This window comes from Chaetodon auriga, chromosome 24, assembly GCF_051107435.1.
Source record: "Chaetodon auriga isolate fChaAug3 chromosome 24, fChaAug3.hap1, whole genome shotgun sequence".
Classification (NCBI taxonomy): domain Eukaryota; kingdom Metazoa; phylum Chordata; class Actinopteri; order Chaetodontiformes; family Chaetodontidae; genus Chaetodon; species Chaetodon auriga.
The window spans coordinates 17,709,804-17,730,603 of record NC_135097.1 but is presented as its reverse complement, the minus strand read 5'-3'; the positions used below and the strand labels follow the sequence as shown (position 1 = coordinate 17,730,603).

The 20,800-nt window shown below is 39.9% G+C and overlaps 1 protein-coding gene across 4 annotated transcripts; it reads right to left on the bottom strand.

The window, feature by feature from the left end:
* Nucleotides 1-627: 627 nt before the first annotated feature.
* On the bottom strand, nt 628-20,035 carry mtmr1a (myotubularin related protein 1a). Of its 4 annotated transcripts, XM_076724395.1 has the most exons (20): nt 19,423-19,670; nt 17,435-17,540; nt 17,261-17,284; nt 15,695-15,718; nt 13,690-13,758; nt 11,886-11,973; nt 11,547-11,641; nt 11,182-11,289; nt 10,615-10,713; nt 10,191-10,274; nt 9,558-9,707; nt 8,759-8,947; nt 8,421-8,606; nt 8,147-8,305; nt 7,998-8,045; nt 3,966-4,058; nt 3,603-3,716; nt 3,478-3,521; nt 3,264-3,396; nt 628-2,295 (listed from the first exon to the last, which is right to left on the bottom strand). In XM_076724395.1, exons 1-20 carry the CDS (start codon nt 19,527-19,529, stop codon nt 2,131-2,133), a joined length of 2,085 nt encoding a protein of 694 aa, XP_076580510.1. In that variant the 5' UTR covers nt 19,530-19,670; the 3' UTR covers nt 628-2,130. The 4 variants fall into 4 exon arrangements, with proteins under 4 accessions (XP_076580510.1, XP_076580511.1, XP_076580512.1 ...); XM_076724396.1 differs by lacking the exon at nt 15,695-15,718; XM_076724397.1 differs by lacking the exons at nt 15,695-15,718; nt 17,261-17,284 and having other exon boundaries at nt 19,423-20,035.
* Between the last annotated feature and the right edge of the window lie 765 nt (nt 20,036-20,800).

Below are 20,800 nucleotides of genomic sequence, written 5' to 3'. Positions count from 1 at the left end.
TTAAAATGGAATGTCAAAAGTAATTATTGCTCATTAGGTGGTTTGGGGTTTTTCCACACAATTAGACACGATACATAAAAAAGACAAGTCTGACATAGGGATTTATAGGTTACTTTGAGCATTACAATAAATGGGGTGTCGTGACACTGTAAACATATACTGATAAGACAAAAACAAGGTGTAACTAATCCAGGCTGACATGATGATTAAAGTTTTGCTGTTAATTCTTATCCAGCTAACTGGATTCGTGGAACACAGAGGATTATCTGTTTATCTCAGATGAAGTTCTTGTGAATAACTACATAAAGGCAACATGAGAGAGTCCAATCCACAATCACGTGATCTCATATTATTGGCTGAGTGTTCATCATGTCGTGTGTATGCTAAGTGCAGTGAAACCTGCCAAAATCTCTCATAACACACATTAAACTTGAGAGATGAAATGGATTTCGTAGACTGAGTGTCAAATTTCGGTGAGGGTGGCTCTTCAAAAACGCTTTCTGTTTTCATTAAACTTTAGTAGTTTAATACAGTATACAGTCAATTTGGACTGCCTATTTCTGTAAAAAAGAAAAAAAAAAAAGTTAAGAGGTTTTTATTTTATCATTTATTTTTTATATTAATATCTTATATATTAATGTATGTGATCCATCATCAAGGGAATCTTTCCCCTAGAAAATCAGATGCCGAGCTCTGCAGCTCAAATATAATGTTAATACATACAATATATATACAGTACAGACAGATTGTTTTGGGCCAATCCACATGCACTGCTAAAACAATACAGTGATGATATTGGCCATAGCTCATCACAGACATATAGCAGTGTATATTTTGGCTGATAAGAATCCTTTAGATTATTAAAGAAAGAGCTGTACAGAATACAGTGGGAAAAATGAGCTTGCACTTGTTTCTCACCTTTAACATATCTTTGACATTCCCATAAAGGAATTTCTTGATACTTATCAGAAATATTTGTTTTATATAAAAACAAAAACAAAAACAAAAAACAAATATGGCAATCTACTGTTTGGTTAATTCATTATATATAACAGCCATGGAAGTTCAGCATTTGCCACGGTCTATGAAAAATGACAAAAATGGTCAAACGGGTAGGATGTTTCTCCCAGTTTCTCTTCACAGACTGCAATACACCTGAACTCAACTTTCCAGTCCATCACATCAACACGACATGTGTCCATCACACACTGATGGAAGACAGCCTGATGCTTGAACATGGTTTTAAAGTGACCCTAAACTCCTTTCACTCAATGAATCCACAGTCAGACAGTTTAGGATAAGTGGTACATACACAGACACACACAGTTAATTTGTCAGAAACACTGTTTAGAAATCCAGATGATTTTACTATGAGAGGAAGAACTGGTTGGCAGTGACAGAAGAAAGAAAACATGCATACTGAGGCAGTGTCCAGTTAATGAAGAGGGAAAAAGCAGCATTCATTGTGATTCCTATTCGCAAAATGGGTTCAAGTCATTTTTTCCCCACTTTAATTTGAAGGTTTCTGATTTGCTGATGGAACAAAAAAAACCAGAGCTGATTTTAGAGAGCACTACGGCTGAGCTGAGGACCACTGATCACTGATGAATTAAGAAAGAGAACGAGGGAGCATGCATGATTTTCTTTAAACACCACAGGTGAGTGCAGTCATTGTAACACGTCACTGGCAGCCTTCTGCAGTCATGTGAAGAACACAGCCCTGAGACAAATAGCAACAATTCTTCATACAAAAATAAAAACATGGCAGATAAAACTGGTGGCAACTTCTTGGAACTGAGAATCAGTTCTGAGTGGGATCATGACCCCAGAGATTGAACTGTACGATTTACACAAACCAGGGTGAGCCCGCCTTTCTGAACGTTTAAATTAAATAAATAAGAAGAGGAAGGTTCAGTTTGGTCACTGACGCTTGCTTCAGGTTAGCTTCTTTAAATACCTTTTTTTAAATTTACGAACATCTTGCTATCATTTTACTTTGCAAAAACTGGATTTAGGAATGTTAATATAAAACTAGGAATCCCTCCCTCGCATTGCAAACACTGTTATCCTCAGTATTTGTAGTACTTGGGCTAAAACATGCATTAAACTGTCTGTGTGTATGTGTGTGTGTCAGACAGCTGTGTGCAGTGGAGTTCCTGTGTTGTGTGTGGGGGAGGCCGAGTGTTCAGACGAGGACAGGGAGTGGGAGGAGGCCTCTCTCTGCAGCTCCTCCACCCTCCTTTGGAGCTCTGCTCTGAGGATGAGTAGCTCCTTCAGGGTCTGGTGCACCGGCACCTGAAACACACATCACACAGTCTCAGCGTCAGTAACTGAAGCTTTCCTCTACCTCCCCTTGGAGGAAGATTCCACTAACATACCAGCACCCAGGTTTAAACTGGACCTACATATTAAAGATGAGTGGGTTGTTTAATCAGTGGAACTGTGCTGGCCTTCTTTCACTGTATTAGGGTCACTGTTAGAAGTTAATCTGAGATTAAGGAAGGATTAAGTGTCTCTTTTGGCAGAATGGAAGTTATCACTACATTGACACGTGTGATTCCAGTGAATCATTTCCAGTAAGAAACATGCTGTCTTCACGTAGAGACGATTTTCACAGAGGAGGACACAGAACTGATGGTGACCTTCATCACACTGTGAAACCTGAAGCTCAGTATCAGCAGAACCAACGAACGTGTGGTGGACTACAAACGCCACAGTTTCAAGATGGACGCCAATTCAGTATCTGACCAAATGTGAAATATGGTTTATGAGTTATGGTGTTGAATAATGGCCAGAAAAGTGTTTCTGCAGAACATTTTGATGTTGCTGTGAAGTTAACCTTTTAGGATATATAATGTTACCACTTCTTCATTTCATCCTATTAGACATTTGGATGACATTTTGTCATAATTAGTGCATGAATTCTTGACTTATGGTCAAAATGTGTCTTGTGTGGTCACAGTGACCTTTGAACACCAAAATCTAATGAGTTCATGCTTAAGTCCAAGTACGTACAGAGAGGACAACATGAAAAACAACTGGCAGATCAATCAATAATTAAAATAACAGTTGGCCATTCAGTTTTAGTCATTTTAAATGCATGACTAAAAAATGCATAATATCATAGTCTGTATATACAATCTATGCACAATATGAGATCATTTCACAAGAAAGACTCAATATAATGAGAGAAGCATTTAAATTATACAAGAAGAGTGAATACTCTACACCAGTCTCTATCACCAGCCACGAGGGCAGGGTACCTGTGGTCTCATGCGTGGGTTCCAGCGGGCGTAATAGCTGCTCCACAGCTCCAGATGTCTGGAGGACACCAGCGGATAGAGAACATGGTGCTCATAGTCCACATAGAAGGGGTTGGTGAAGTCCTCAGGTTGGCTGGTAGGAGACATTCAACTGTCAGAGAATCACTCCAATCATTCACTCCACTCACTCACATCAACATGTCAAGCATCTTACCTGTTGATATAGGACCACAGGGACACCGTCTTGGTCTGCACCTCCTACACAGGCCAGAAGTGGAGGTTAATCTGACATGGTTCTTACAGACCCATTAACCTTGTTAACGGAGCAACAGTACTAACCTTGGCTGCCCTTTCCTGTTCACTGTTATAGAGGAATGTACCAAAGAGACAACTGTAGAGGTGGTCCAGCACTGTGATCAGGAACAGCTCGTTGAATTCAAAGGCTGCAGGGAACTGCAGTCAGAAGAACAGAATGATGAGAATAATAAGTGGGAGCTTCGAAATGTCTACGGTTGAGCCCATGTACAAATGAATTGGCTCATCCTGAGTGGCTGAGCGTAGGTGTGTGTTTTTAACATGCTGCTTCATGAAAATGAGTTGTCACCCCTATACTCAGGCCTGGTTACAACATGTCTCGTGTTAGCAGTTGTTCAGGTTTAGAAGCATAGGTCAAGTTGATCGATTATGAGAATGGAGACTGACCTGTCGAGTCATCTGCCAAACACAGTCGATGAACTGGACAAAGAGAGGTGAGCGCTCCGAATTAGCATGGTTCTCATCACCGTGACCGACACGCTGCAACACATAAAATAACAACAGGCATGCAGTCATTCACTATCAGGGTATTTCTATGTGTTTATCATGCATTTCTTGAATCTACTGACAGTATCTCCCACATATGCTATCAAGGCTCTGTCTAACAGGCGCTTCCTTAAGAACAAGAGCAGTGACCCTCCTGAATGCACCCAACAGGCTGTCGAGCTTTCATTTATAATCGCAATTATTAAATGTAGCCTCTGTAATTCTTGACCGAGAAAGAGGCAGAAAAAAGGTGCAGGGGATATGAAAATTAAAAAAAAAAATCACAGATGCTGATTTGCATGGGACTAATCCTATCACACGACCTCTGTGTTTGGCAAGATAAGATAATTTGTGGAAGAATTTTCAATTTACAAATTATTGACATGGCAGGTTAGCACAGAATAAAGATCACAGACAACCTCTGCAAAGCAGCAGAGGTTCCCAGGTAATATTAGTTCTGTGTGAACAAGAATATGACATTAATATTTGCAGGTCATGTTAAATCTTGTGGCTTTGGAGGACTTCAAGAGTCAATAAATATCTTGTTGGAAAGTATTTCAAACCATTGTTCTCCCCACTGCTTTGTTAGCTGTCAAACACAGTGGCGCTGTAATTAAGGCCAAAAATGTAATTTTGGAAAGCTCACACCCCTTACACCCATTGGACAAAAAAAAAAAGGGACTCAATGTCCTTGAAAAAAAAAAAAAAAAAAGAAACTCTTGGACCATAATAGCTTTTCTTTTCTGCCATTTTGAGTTTTTTGAACAATCAGTAACATGAAAGGAACTTGTTGAATATTTACTGTATCAACACCAAAACTGGTGTAGAGCTGAGATTGAGATGCACATTTCTATTATAAATGAGCAAAATGTGAATCCTTAGAAAGTGGTTCATTACCACCAACCTTGACACAAGCCACTATTGCTCTACTATCTCTGCTTAATGCTGATGTAAAGGTGTTGGCTAAAGTAATTGCATCCCCCTTAGAGAATGTGCTTCCTCATATTATATCCGAAGTGCAAAATGGTTTATAAAGGGACGTCAATTGTTTTTTAATACCCGTACACTTTTCAGTATACTTTACTCAAAACATTCAGCTGAACTTCTTGAACTTGTGATTTCTTTAGATGTTGAAAAGGCATTTGATAGTGTAGAGTGGGAGTACTTGTTTGCAGTTTTAAAGAAATTTGGATTTGGTGATAAATTTCTTTCTTGGATTCGCCTCCTTTACTCGTCCCCTAAGGCCAGTGTCCATACTAATGATGTTTATTCTGATTATTTTGCCCTTGGACGTGGATGTTGCCAAGGTTGTCCTTAATCACCTTTGGTCTTTGCAATCACTAGCGAGCCTCTGTCTATTACATTAAGTTCTTCCCCCTTATTCAAAGGAATCACCCATAATGGAATTGAATATAAATTATCGCTGTATGTGGATGATTTGTTATTGTATATAACTGATCCTACACTTTCTATCCCTGCTGTTTTAAGTATTCTGGAGAACTTCAGCACCTTTTCAGGTTCTAAATCAAATTTGGGGAAAAGTGAGTGTTTTCCCATTAATACTGCAGCATGTCAAATCCAACAGTCAGATTTTCCTTTTCAATTTAGTCCATTGGGGTTTAAATACCTCGGTATTAACGTGACTCGTTCTTTATCTAGCCTTGCATCTGCTAAATTCACTTCCCTTATCTCAAAGATCCAATATTCAAAGATGGGGTAAACTCCCCCTTTCATTAATCAGCAAGATCAATGTTGTTAAAATGAATATTTTAGCAAAATTCTATTTTTATTCCAGTCAATTCCTCTCTTTCTGCCAAAACATTTTTTGACTCACTGGATAAGACAATGTTCTTTTATGTGGGGTGGGAAATCACCTAGGGTCGTAAAACATTACTGCAGAGATGCAGACTTAGTGGAGGTCATTACCTAATTTTCTAACTTACTATTGGGCTGCCTGCTCACATCCATAAACTTTGCTACTGGTTAAAATCTTCTGGATCCTCTTGGTTTAAATTGGAACTATCATCCTGTAGGGGATCTTCTATACCTGCTCTACTTTATTCCTCTCTATAGACTGATAATCAAGCGGTGCTTAACACACTCAAAATCTGGTATCAATTTAGACGGCACTTTAAATTTGTAGCTGGATCTTCCATGGGTCCTTTAAATAACAACCATTTATTTCCACCATCACTTTTGGACTCAACATTTTCAGTGTGGTATACCAAGGGTATTACACAATTCAGATATTTCTATGTAGATGGCGTCTTTGAGTTTTGCCAATTTGTCATCTCACTATGACCTCCCTGTTACTCATCTGTTTCACTATTTTCAAACTCGCAATTTTGTTGCTAAGTGTTTCCCTAACTTCCCCTCTTTACCTCAAGAACAGCGGTGGGAAACCATGCTTTCATTTGTTCCTCATCACAGAGGAATCATTTCAAAGCTGTATGACATTATCTTAGCTTTTAGCAACCACTCAAAAGCTAAACTTAAGTGTACATAGGAAAAGGAACTGGGAATACAAATACATGAAGACTCCTAGGAACAGGCCATAGAGAGGATACAATCTACCACCTCTTGTGCTCATCTTAGACTTATTCAACTTTAGGTCTTATACAGGGTACATTTCTCTAAGTCTAGACTATCTGAACTGTATCCAGAAGTGGAAGACAAATTTGATAAATGCCATGGCTCTCCTTGTCATCTCAGCCACATGTTTTTTCTTTGTCCTGATCTGAAAGGTGTCTTTTACTATTATGTCCTCTGTTCTTGGGGTAAATATCCAACCTTGCCCTCTGACTGCTTTATTTGGGATTCCTGACCCCTCACTTGCACTTAACCCTACACAAAAGGACATTATAGCTTTCACATCCTTACTAGCTAGACGTTCCTTATTGTTACATTGGAAATCTGCAAATTTTTCCAGAAATGACAACCATTTATTTCCTATTTCACTAATTTAGAGGTACTACCCAATTGAATATGTGCCTGTTACTGTCGTACCTTTAATATTGCATAAATAAGAGTATCAAGAGTGTTTTGTTTTGTTTCTTTTTTGGTTATTTTCATTTTTATGCATGTATATGTGACCGTGTATATATGTATATATGTTTTTAAAAAAAAAGGAAAAGGTAAATTGTGTTTCTGTGATTGGAAGTATTGCATCGTATTTTTCTAAGAAAAAAAAAAAAAGTCAAAAAACATGGCTGCCATTAACCAAAAGAGTTTGCAGGAGGTACAGCTTAGCAGGAAGGGGCCGTAATTCATTAACAATTTGTCTAATCATCATAAATCTGGGTACATATCATCAGGCCGTGATTGGGAATAGGCTTACTGAAGCATTTTGAGCCTGACCTATAGAGGGTGCAGCAAATACCAAAATTGTATTACGCAAAACCCAGAGGGCAGAATTTCACCAATTTAAATGTGCATGCTTCATGTATTAACCTCGATCTGAAGTGACAGAGTGACTGTGTCAACTGGTCTATCACAGATTTGCTCATAACTCAAGCTCCCTTTGAGCTATCCTGACTAAACTCGCTGGAGACATCCTGTGATGTCCTCCTGAACATTGTCATCAGGTGCCGTTTAAATTTGATGCAAGGGGCAGAACTCTGAGTGTGCAATTACTGAAATGCTGCAGGCTTTGTGAGGATGAAACAAGAGATTGATTGGTCTCACTCCTTCTTTAAACAGAATTAAACAAGCCGCAGTGACTGTGCTCACCTGTGTGACGTCTGACAGCCACTCGTTGCTGCTTGCAGCTTTAATTGTGGCCCACTAAGCTACTTAAGCACAAAAGGGCTGGAACTGATTCAATGAGGTATCCAACACTGTTTTTGTTCATATTTCTAATCTTCTAGTTACACTGTACACTGTGAAATATGTTTGTTAGCAACAAGAGGATCAGAATAACTCTTGGTTCCTTACAGCAGCAAACTTGTGTCCAAAACTAATCCACTCCTTCTCCACCAGAACCTGCAAACAATACACACACACACACACACACACACACAGGTCATCATACTGTTGATTATTCTCTTCTAGTATACAGCTGATACTCTGATTTAGTGTGTGACCTGGAATCCTCTGAGAGTGCGGTAGTGACTGTCCAGCATCAGCATGGCAAGAGAGGTGAGCTGAGCAGTTCTGTCCCAGCCGTCACTGCAGTGAACCACCACTGATGTCTTCCCTGACTCCAGCTTGTCAGCGATCTTTGCTGCTCCTGCTAATAACAACTACACACAGCAGATATACAATGTTATTAATGATACACCTTCTGCAGTTAATGGTTTCCCATGGTGAAAAAGAAACAATTATTCTTTATTGTGTGTTACACTGTGTGTGATTTACCCGTAAGTACTCGAGCCAGTGTGTCTGGTCAACAGCCGAGTGCCAGTGGGCTTCATCTATGGTGGGATAAACCACATCCTTCATCTTCCTCAGAGACTCCCTCATTACATGGATGTTGGGGATTTCCAAGAAGTTCAGCTCCACGTTTGCGTAGAAACTCTCACTTTCATACCCTCCATCCTTTGCCTGCAAGCGTTGGAGCAGAGGTGGAGGAATCAAGAGTGGAGCAAATAGAAAGAGTAAAAAATCAGTGAAAATGTTCTATAAAGGTGAGGAGAGAGGGAGAGAGGGAGAGAAAACAGGAAAAATATGTGTATCTTTCTGTGCCTGTGTTGTACCTTGTTGGTGTCTGCTACACTGCTCTGCCGGGCGTCAAAGATAGTGAGCTTGTGGGATTGGGCGTTGGCATCCATGATGATTTGGAGCAAGCGTTCATCCTCTTTGCAGCGACGGTCTGTAGGTCCGACTAATGGCTGGCTGCAGCGTACAATGGTGGCCTGAGACTCTGGGTGAATCCAAGACAAGACCTGCAGGAAGAAGAGGACCAGTTCAGGACCAGGAAGACTGCTGGAAGACACATCAGTGAGCCACACTGTTGCACTGGGTGACATGTTCCTTTATTACCACAAACAAACACACATTCTGTAGCTCATTAGAAACCTTTTTTAACAGAGGACTGATAGAGATGCTTCAAATATGGATGTTGCTGCAAAGTTGCTACAAATTCTAAAATGTGGATAATGTCAGACACTGGCAATATCCGTGTGTTAAGGCATGTCTCCTTATTGTAGCTACGATAATAACAACTGTTTTAATATACAGCCATCAGTAACTTTGTGCATTATTTGATGTTTTTGAGTGCTTCTAAACAATTTCCACAACACTGTGTGTGTAAATCACTAGTAAGAAAACAAAAACAGTTCAGATTTATACTGTACGATCAATTGGACTTGATGTCTTTTGATGGCTTCTCTTTAAGTGACTACTTGTGGTGCTTTTTGGAAATGGTAACAGATGTTTTATACTTGTGCTACAAAACTTTCAAACTCCATAACACCAATGGTATGTGCAAAAGTGCAAAAATGAATGTGCAGCTTTGGGTCATGTGTCTCTCCACAGTGCGAGGCTCAGACTGACCGGTATGCGGTGCTTGGCTCTGAACACAGCCACCCGTTTGATGTCTTCATCGGTGATATTGGTGGGGATGACCAGGATGGAGGGATAGGTGTCACACAGCTCATAGGTGCTGTTCATCTTACTGATGGTCCAGCTCTCATTAGGGAGGCCCTGACAAAATACATGCAACCACACGGAAGAAACAATTAGGAGATTTTGGAAAAAATATTGTTATTTGCTGTATATGCAATATTGTAATTTGTTCACTTTCATTGCACCAATTAACAATTGCATGGAAAGCTATACTTTCATCATGCTTGGCAAATTTTGCACTTGTTTTACTCAAATACAGGAAATTCTCAAATACTAAAATAGATTTGCACAAAGTCTTGAGTTTCATCATCAATTAATTGATAGGAAATAATTAGTGACACATGATTACTATTACTGATTGAATCAATAGGGTGTTTATAAAGCTGTGTAGAAAAATCTGCAATACATTCTCCTCAACTCAAAAACATGATCATTGCAAAATGCATCATGTTCACATCAACAACAGGCTGTAATGCCAAATTAGTTTGGCATTAACAAACTACTTAATTCACTTCCATGGCTTTATAATTGTTGTATGAGGAGTCATGCTTTGTCACTGACCTGACGTCTGTACTCTGTTGATGGGTCATATACCTTCCATCCATCCACAGGAAATTGCTCCTTGTACAGGAAGGCAAACAGGGGCTGCCAGGGGATGTCACAAGATGAATGTTAGTTTTCAGTCATGATCAAACAAGTGAAAACAAGTGCTTTGTGTAAGATGTTCTTAAATATATCATATTTACACTGCTGATATAATTTTAGGAAAGATCTTAAAAAGTGGAAAAGGTCCTGGTGAGGGTGTGCACAGCCTCTCCTTTTGATCTGCTGATTTCTTTCAGTATCAACTACTTCATTGTATAGAGTTCATGCTCTTACAGCCACTCTGGTCTCACCAGAAAAATGCATGGAGGCCTTGCTTCACAACACAAAGTACACAAACACATGAACACAACATTTCTGAACACATGTGAATGAGACTGACCAGGTTGTGGGAGAGGGGGAAGGCATGTTTGGCCAGCAGCTCCACTACATCCGGATGGCTTTCTTCTGCCTTATAAGCAAACCTGGGACTCCTCATGTCCTGATGCAGGGAAAATATCAGAGGAAACGTCAATCATCAGAGTCTCCAGAAACTGCAGACTTACGTCAGTTATTGCTGAAATTATTAGTTGAAACTATTAGTTGATTCTCTGCTTCCACTTTCTCCAATACGAGACTTCAGTGATTTTCTCAGTTTTTATTGTGAATTTGATTATTTTGGTTGAAAAAATGACAAAGAAAAATAAGTACAGACACATGGGTGGTAGATTTATCTGTTATTGGTCGGCAAAATTCTAATTAATCTGTTTCAGCGGTAAATGGAATGCATCTACCAACTAATCAGCTAACTGGCGGCTGACGTTGCCATACAAGGTGCCAACCAGCTCATCAGGAGCAATGCAATTCTTTTTGTGGCAGGTCCTACCTCTTAAGACAAGGCCACCCCAAAATGCCCATATTCATCAGAAATCCTGTATCTGTTGCATGTGTGTGTTCATGTGTGTGGTACCTTGCAGACCAGCTCCAGTCCTTTGGTGTTCTCTCCTTGGTTTGGAACACTGATGGTCTCCAGTCTGCTGATGACTCCCAGGTTCACATCAAGAATGAAAGGAGACTCCTGGATGTACAAACACTAATATTAACACACAACTGCAAAGACACACTGAGAGAAACAATAGTGCTGTGACTCAATTCAATTTTATCAATTCAATGTTATTTATACATCACAACAAAAGCGATCTCATGACACTTTTCAAACAGAGCAGGTCTTGACCAAACCCTTTGAATTTACAGACTCAGTAATTCTCCACAAGCAAGCATTTGTTGACAATATTAAAGCACTGCTGAGCAAATAACACATGAGATCCACAGTACCCTTTCCACGCTGGTGAAGTACAGCTTGTAGTCTGTGATGGTCAGGGTTCCATTAACCAGACCACTGAATGGACAGATGTACATCACATCCTTGACTGCAAGTCAGTATACACACAGACATGCACGCACACATGAAGCACACACACACACACACACACACACACACACACACACACAAACAAACAAAAAGGATAAGGTATTGATAAATTGGCAAATAAGTAATACATGCATCCACTGTGATGTTTGAAATAAAATACCAAGTTTAAGAAATTACTTTGTACGTTGTCTCCAACATTATAGACTGAATATGGACATGGATGACAGATTATGTTAACTGACCTGTCGTCTGGATGGTCTCTCCTGGTAACAGAGGAACCTGGTTCTGTAACATTCTGACCGGCCCTCCACATCTCAGAGCTGGAAGGTTCTGTACAGAACACAGACTCGTCAGTGGGACCACAACATCTAGCTCGACCTGCACCACTGACACCCAACAGAGTATCACTGATACGGTAAGGTTCCACTGAGATCTAGACAGCAATCATTCATCAATCATCAAACTAAATAAATGGCTGTCAAAATGCACTTTTCCATTAAGTTTATGGTGGTTTCGGTTGAGGGCTTTTCCCGCTAGAATTGTATTTACATGACACCTGCTGCAAGCTAACTAAATAAACAGCTTAACAGGGTAACCTGAGGAAGGTTCAGCTTTATGTAAATGACCTCTGATGAACTGAAACAGCAACCTGGAGATAACTATTCAACTCATTGAAATTTCCCCTGGGAGACAGGAGCACTCCACTTAATTCTGCCTTCTTTCCAAAACAGAAACGCCGCCGCACAGTTCCTGTTGTATTCTACTGCAGGTCTATGGTATATATGTACGGTAGACTGAAAGTAAGACACTGATGAAAGAAACATGTACAACAGAAGTTACTAAATGATATATTAGAAAAAAAAGAAAAAAAAAACAAAAACACAAACCTATTCTACTGAGGTACTGCAATTACTGCACTGCCTTCTTCAGGACAGCAGACACATGACACACATGATATTTATACCAGCTGCAAGAGATGGGATAAATCAGGACAAGCAACTTCAGGGGCCCCTCTCACAGCAGTCAGATGGGATTTCACTTCCCAGTTATTTCTATGTGAGGAACTGGGTGAAACACATGGTTTCCGGTCCGAACTTGCCTCTTGCCTTCAGTATGGACAGCACACTGACTCTAATGACTACATACAATTTTTGATAACAGGTTTTTAATACTTAATGTTTCTGGATATTTTTCTATTCTTTATTTATATGTAGCTATGCTTTTCTACACATTTATTCTTTGCCCTACATGTGACCTTTTTATTTTATTTCTGGTTTGTACTGGTTGAATTCTGATTATGTGCAGTTCTGAAGTTCGCTTGCTCTTCCTCTTAAGTTGATTGCCCTGATTCATAACATCTTCCCAGCTGGTATAGATACCAGTCCGGTGCTCCTATACTTTCTTCTTGAGAAGGCAGTTTGCCAACACATCGATCTTTGTTAGTTGAAATAAATGCATCAGTTATAAGAGTGTGGCATTCCAAATATAGATAAATACAAATATATATGTTGATAAAAACACAAGACATGAATAAAATACTGATGAAAGAAATATATCAATATTTTATAGTGAGGTGAAAAATTGGGCTGAGTGTGTTAAGCTTGCTTTACAGAAGGAAAATACTACATGGAAAATTAACAAAACAGGATATAGCACACGAAATCTCAAATACCTAGTACGTAAAAAATTAAATGAGGGTCACTCATTCAATTTACACCACTTCACCAATTTCCATAATATTGAGGGACTTGTGAGAGACAGATTAAAAAAAGGTCAAAATTGAGATGGACCAGTCCCTGGTATGGGTGAAGCTCTAAAAACATTGGATCCTGCATTTCCCATGATGCAAATCCTTTCATTAGACCACCTCTGTCTGGTGAACACTTTCAAACTCCACATTTGCATATGACATCATGTGTTATTTGCTGTAGCTCCTCTGGGCAACAGCGCTGAAGGAAGCTGAGACAGAAAGAGAGGAAGAATGGAATGAGGCATGCAGAGGAGGAGGAAGTAAACAGGAGACAGGACAGACAGAGAGAGACTTGCCAAAGCATTGGAAGGATGCTCAGAATCACTTTCTCCATGGTAACAAAGCCCTTCATCTTGTGAATCTTGCTGCAGAGGAGAGCCAGCATGAAGAAAGATTGAGAGAGAGAGAAAAAGAGAGAGAGAGAAAAAGAGAAAGAGAGAGAGAGAGAGACATTATACAGTAAATACATGTTACTCAAGACACAGGACACTGTTATCATGGTCGCTCTGCTGTCCTGAGCTTGGTGTATCCTTGTGGGGAGTGATGAAGTGCCTACATGTCAAATATATCAACACTGTGCACATTCTGCATTCACATAATAATGTAGTCCACATGAGCTGGCTGGAGTCTGTGAGAGCAGGACCAATTTTACAATGGAAACCCTTTGGATAAAATGACTCCAGGTGATTGACTGACTGGTCAGCGCATTTCTAACTGTCTTCACAGGCACAGTAGAGCCCTTTCATTATTGCTGATGATGGTCCATACTCCCAGTGTAAATACCGTAAATCAGTCCTGCTCATTGTAAATCAAGTATTGGCATATATGTTGGCCAATCACTAACAAGAAACTGCAGTACAGAAATGGCAAATGTATTTTACAACTTGCGTCGAAACGTTGGCCTCATTACACATAAGTTTGTCCAACAGAGAGCGCTATGATTGAATAAATGGGACTTAAAGTGACAACAAAGAAGCTGGATTCAATGTGCTACGTCCAATACTCAAACTGTTTAATAAGGACGGTATCTGCACAGATACCAACGCAGAGTTTTGGTCAGTGCATCCACAGTTTAGAGTGATTAGATTAAGTTAACATATAACTTTGTTTGTATTTTCAGTCATTTTTATGAGTACCGAAGACTCCCTCCTTGTTAAAAAATAGAAGATAGATCATAAAATGGACAAAAGCTGTGGGGCAAGGTTGTTTTTTATCCTAACTGGTATGATTATGGTTGTCATGATAACATTATCTATGTTGGTGCTGGCTGACGCTGCTTTTTACCATATTCATCATCTCTGCAAAGTGTATTAGCATGCTAATGTCCTTTGTCCAAATTACTACTGAATTACAGCTGAGGCTGATGGGAATGTTGTTATTTTTGCAAGTATTCAGTGATCAAGTATTGGACAAATTAAAATTCTGACCTGATGATGGCCCTAGATGAAAACAAAAAAAAGTCTGACTGAGTCTCATCCCTCGAGAACTTGCTGGGATGACAGTATGACAGTCATCGTCTTACAGGGAAGATTTAAGTGATCCACTGCAAAGGAGTCACACAACAATGAATGACAAGATTTTCTTTTGTTATAGGACTTCCACTGCACTGGAATTTCAGATTTATACTGAACCTGTGAGCTCTGTCATGATTTTGACATTGTGGTGTTGTTATTTTTTGCTATTTTTACATGAATAGTGCTGATTTTGTACTCATGCTCATATGGTCATGCCAATACAGCCTCAGTAAAAGAGTGGCAGAGAGTGTTCAGGGGTTTAAAACAATGAAAAAGCTTGAAGAAAGATACAAGGAAAGACAAAAAGTAGAATGAAGCACGGTGAGCTGGAAAAGGCGGAAATGAAGACTAACGGGAGGAAGTGCTGATGGAAACACAGTTCATTTCCGTTCTTAGGCATCTACCATCACTTTCATAAGCCTCAGCCACACGATCACTTCCTGTTTACATGAAACAGCCTGTGCACATTCTAATGTTTAAAAAGACAAAGACACTGTGACAAAACTGCTGCAAGTGTGAGTATTCGCTTCAACCTATTCATCACATGCTCTGTGGTGTAATAAGAACTTAATATTGTTATCTTAGCATCAGTGTGGTGAAGGTGGTATGTCATTTGCTGGATTAGCCAAAAAACTGACAAGTAATGGTTAGATGGCAGCTTCAGCTTTGAGTCAAGCAACACTTTGGTTAAACTCAGCTCTGAGCAGCACACAGACTTGTGTGTTTGTGTGTGTCTTAAATGTACAGTACTTCTCAGAAGATGAGCTGATAAGACTACAACTCTTACCCTGGGGTTCAGCCTCTTGGACACCTGAAGGTTAAACACACCAAGTACACAGGACATGCACACACACACATATACGAAACAGATGTAGTCATATGAAATGGAAACAACTATATTCACTGTCTGATGTCAAACAGAGAGTTACTTTTTCTTATTCTAGGAAAATCACCACTGAAAGTGCCAGTGTCAAACAGCACAATGTCAGCATTCTGTACTTGGTGACAAATGGATGCAAACACACAAAATGCACTGCAACTTCAAAAACAATGCCGATACAAACATCCAAGCAAAAACTGAAACCTGCTACAATTTAAGAAGGGAGCTGCAGAACAGCGAAGCCAATGCGTTGTGTATGTGGTATGCTGTGGTGCTTCATATAACACATCACTTCATTCTACGACAGTGCTCTGTAACTCTTCAGGGCAGCACAAAGCGAGACAGATTGTACTTGAATTCCACCCGAATACAATGAAGGTGAATGAAACTTCACTTGTTGTACTCATAGCACTGATACCTTACAGTGTACATGATGCTCTGGAGAATGCACACATGTTGAGGTCAACGGGTGTCATTGGAGCTACTTCATGCTACAGAAATAATCCCCGAAAAAACTTCTTACAATGAGGTCTGTGGACTATGTGAAGGGGGCACTATTTCTGAAAAGAGACACTTCTAAGGAGTTGTCTTAAAGGTAATATTTCAACTGTGTGGATACCACCGACTATATTCCATTCATCTCCATTTTATTGGGTGGAGGCAGAAATCTCAGAGACAGATATCACCAAACCTGGACAAATCAAACAAAAACTATCTTAATGGAGCAATACTACTCATTGGGAATATGTGCTTTCTTGTGATTTGGGTGACCCTTTAATCATAATACAGGGATTTCTTATCTATATGTTCAATTAATTAAATATTTTATCTATTGATGTAAACTTACTTGTAAAATCATTTTAGGCATGTTTCCACAAAAACCTTTTGGTATAGCACCCTTGAAACCCATATCTAAGTCAAAGCTACACGTAGCTAAACCCTTGATCAGTTTTGCGTTTCCTCCACAGACAGTAGTCTTAATGTAGATGGGGTTGTTACAGGAGCTAATAAATGCCCTGTAACAAATGCTACAGCTGCAGCATTTACTAACGAACACAATGTAGCCTATGCCATAGATGTACTGCCTGATTTACTTCTACTCAACAGGTTCGCACACAGTTTTTGTCCATTCTACTCTTTTTCCAGTGTTGCTCTAAGATGAAAACCATAATCCTAACAACACTGACCTGAACGTTCTATACTGAGCTTTCAAGATGAACACATATAACGTTCAACCTCTACCTACTACATATGTATGCAGGTACATTTTGAGGACAGTCATGGCTGTAGAAAGCAGCTGCAGACAGAAGCAGAAGAGAAACTCAACAGCAGCTTAAGAGTATCTTATCTAAACAATGATAACAGCTGTAATACAGTACAAACACACACTTAACACACAAAGCTCCAGCCACACACTGAAGTGTATAAAAGGCGTACATGAGCACACAATGTTCCCACTTCTGCCAGTCTTACCATGAAATCTGGTCTTCTCCCAGCCTATTAGTTACAAAACACAAACTGATGAGAAATAATGTCAGCACAGTGTGAGTGTGTGTGTGTGTGTGTGTGTGTGTGTGCGTGTGTGTGTGTGTGTGTGTGTGTGTGTGTGTGTGTGTGTGTGTGTGTGTGAGTGTGTCTGTTAGCTACCTTGTTGTCCCTGTTCACAATGTCAGAGGGAACTGATCCTGAGATCTGACTGGAGATGGTGGCTGCGATAAGCTGTTTACACCACTCTACATGAGAACCTGTGGGACTGAGCAGACAGAGACCAGGAAAAGTTGGTATACATTCACATTTAAAACAAGATATTTTCTCCCAAGTCCTTCAAGTACACAAAACAAAACAGAAGTGAGGGCAGCCATCTGTACTGTTGGCATCCCAATGGAATTAGTGCTGTAGAAATATACGTTACACTGACAGTTACCATGTGAACTATTATAGTACAGAAAATTCCAACCCACTCACTTGTTTACGCTGCCTTCATTGGCAACCAATGTTTACTTTTTTGTGCAAGTTATGAGATTTGACCTTTATTTGTTTTAATTATACCAGTTTTTATTCTGAAACGTAGTTCAGCAACATTATGGCCAACTACAACGAGCATTTCAACATACAACATGAGTAGTTTTGGGTAATATTTGGTATTTTTTTTCCACTGTGAAAACTTGTCATTGCAGGGGAACGCTTAAGTTACATGTCATTTTCACTTGTTAAACTGGTGGCACCATGGTCCTTCAGAGGGGAAAATGAAATCAAACTCATCAGTTAATTAGGAGACAAATGAAATACATCAAATGTCAAATGTTTTTTTATGTTACAGTTGCAAGTTCTTGATACACCGCTCTTTAGTTTCTGCTTTGAAGATATATTCATGACTTGGCGATAAATGAATGAAGAATTGCATTTATAATTAAGAGTTTATTAATGAGTGAATAAATGAGAGATTCATATGAAATGAAACCAGTCAAAGAAATGCAAGAAATAATTCTTTAAATGGCAACTAAAATGATGAGTCGGTTTGCCATTACAGAAAGGAGACTGTAGACTCAACAGGGGAGTGAATCAAAATCTGGTTCAGCTCAGTACACCAGTCCACAGGTGTTTTTACCTTAGGAGACTGGCTGGACTTCTGCTCAGGGTGAAGTTTGGCAGAGTTTATGGAAGCAAACACAGGTTATGTTCCAAAAATCCCATGCTGACTGCAGTATACTCCAGAAGGAAAACATTACCCACTGTATGAGATGGTGGCTGAGATTACTTCAGTGTAACATACGCAGACAGGAAATATGTGTGTCTGTTCTTCTTATGCTTCCTTTACAATCAAGCACATTTTGTACACACGTCCATGTTCATCTGGTCCTATATTCAGACTAGGAAGTGTGGGTGGACCATGCGAGTGCGTTTTTTATATGTTGCCATGAGTTTTTCCCTTTCATATTGCATATTTCTGAATACAACTTTCATTTTATAACAAAACTAACATAGGGGGACTAAACTAACGGCGGGACCCCCAATGAGTTCATCTTGGCCCTGGTCTCAGACGTAGTAGACAGATATGCATTCTTTAATAACAGGACCATTTCACCAAAAATGAATGGAATTAAAGTTGATACACGGTGGACATCGTTACTGCGTCTGTAAACATTCCAGTTGCTGATGGTGTCACATACACAGGAAGTCACTGAGGTCTGCACGAGCAGAAGCTATTCTCATGTTCCCTGTCCCAGGCCTGTTTAACTGAGCTAACCCCGTGTTAGCTGTCCGTTATCCCTCTGTGGGTCCATATTAGTTCGTCAAACATGTTTTAATATTGTTTGTTGATTTCGGTAAACTCCGTGTCTTCGCCGTTAGCTTCCGTACCGGAGCTAACGTGACTTTGCTGCACGGCCACTTCAAACTCCAGTCAAAAAGCTGGCAGTGTTGTAGCCTCTGCTCGTTGGAAAATAACGTTAGCTGCTCCGAACAAGGTTTAAAAGTAGATTTTTATGTGAAACAAGCTCTGCTTTATGTACTGCACTGACGCCGATTAAGGAAACATGGTTTGTAATAATTTATGGGTAATTATATATTATAGAAGAAGCAAGAGACTCGTTTCACGTCGTTTGATATAATCTTGTAATATCGAGCCCACTCACCTGTCCACGGTTTCACCGGCGGCTGGTCCGCAGATCGGGGAGCCCCACGGCTTCTTGTTCGGGCCTGCTCCATCCACACCTCCGACAGCTCCGGCCTGTCTCTCCATCAGCCTGCGAGCTGTTTACTCTCTGGGTCAGTGTGGGCGGGGGCGGCCGCTGCCCTCCGATATGAGGATGCGGATGAAATTAAACCTTTGTTCAGTCGCAATGGGCGAACCGCAGCCCGCGCTTTGTTTCTTGTGCTCGAAGCTGTTAGTAAAATGTGTTCAGCTGCTGCCAGCAGACTCTGCTTTCCTTTTATATGGTTGTTTGTGCTTCCTCCTGTCTTGACGGTCGCTCTTGCATCTCTTCCTCGCTCCGTAGTTCCGCCTTCTTACATCACAACAGAGCTGCAAGGATGCAGCGCGAGCGGGTCAGTCATGATGACTGCGAGTAGGAGAGACATGACATTACGAGCCACTCCATCACAACATGGCATCAGACTGCCTCTGTCTGTGCAGTGATACCTGAGAAATTCAGCTGTGATTAGTTTTGAGCGATCTGTCCTTCAGGCTCACTTGGTAAGGAGGCACCATCAACACGGTGCTGTTTCTTTTAGGAAATGTGATGAAGAGAAGGGATCTACGGAAGCCGATTTCAGCCAGTGAAAGAACAAAAAAAAAAGAAAAAAGAAAATCAAGCCTGGATAATTAAAATAAATAAATAAATAAATACATACATACATACATACATACATAAAAAATAAATTAAAAGCTCATATGTCAAAATTAGGAGATATAAGGTCCAAAACTGAATTATGAGATACAAAGTCTAAAATAGGAGAAAGAAAATCATACTTTTGAGATAAAAAAAAATCGAAATTATGAGCGCAAAAGTCATAATTACAAGATCAACAGAAAATGAGAAATTCCGAGTTAAATGCCGTACTTTTGAGATAAAAAGAAATTATGAAATAAGAATTGTGCAGTGGCGAGCTCTTGCAAACAAAATGTAATCCTCAAGGTAACAATTACAGGTGCCCTTTGTAAATGATACATGTTAGATACAGTTGTAAAGTCTTTGAATCGTCATTGTAGCTAAAGAAATGACAACATTGTCACTCAAAGGCTGTTACATCAGGCTTTAATAGCTCTTTAATCATGAGTCAGTAAATGTTCGTTATGCATTAAACAAAGTGCTGTGAAGACCTAATGTTACAGTATGCTAAAAATCCATGCAGACATTGTACATGCGCACTGAGTTGTCTTTCCAGTTTAGTTAGCTGTTCTGGGCATAAGCAAAAGTTGATTATTCTCAGTAATAAGCACCTCTGTGCCTCTGTGGCACAGTCAGCATAGCACTGAGCACTGCATAGATATATCGGCTACTTGCCAATTCT

Bases quoted from the DNA above. Each gene is read 5' to 3' on its own strand.
- mtmr1a (XM_076724395.1), bottom strand. From the start codon at position 19,529: ATGGAGAGACAGGCCGGAGCTGTCGGAGGTGTGGATGGAGCAGGCCCG. The intron at 17,541-19,422 runs GTGAGTGGGCTC...CTGTCTGCTCAG, and splicing joins GCCGGTGAAACCGTGGACAG to TCCCACAGGTTCTCATGTAG. The intron at 17,285-17,434 runs GTAGCTAACAGA...TGTAACTAATAG, and splicing joins TTGTGAACAGGGACAACAAG to GCTGGGAGAAGACCAGATTT.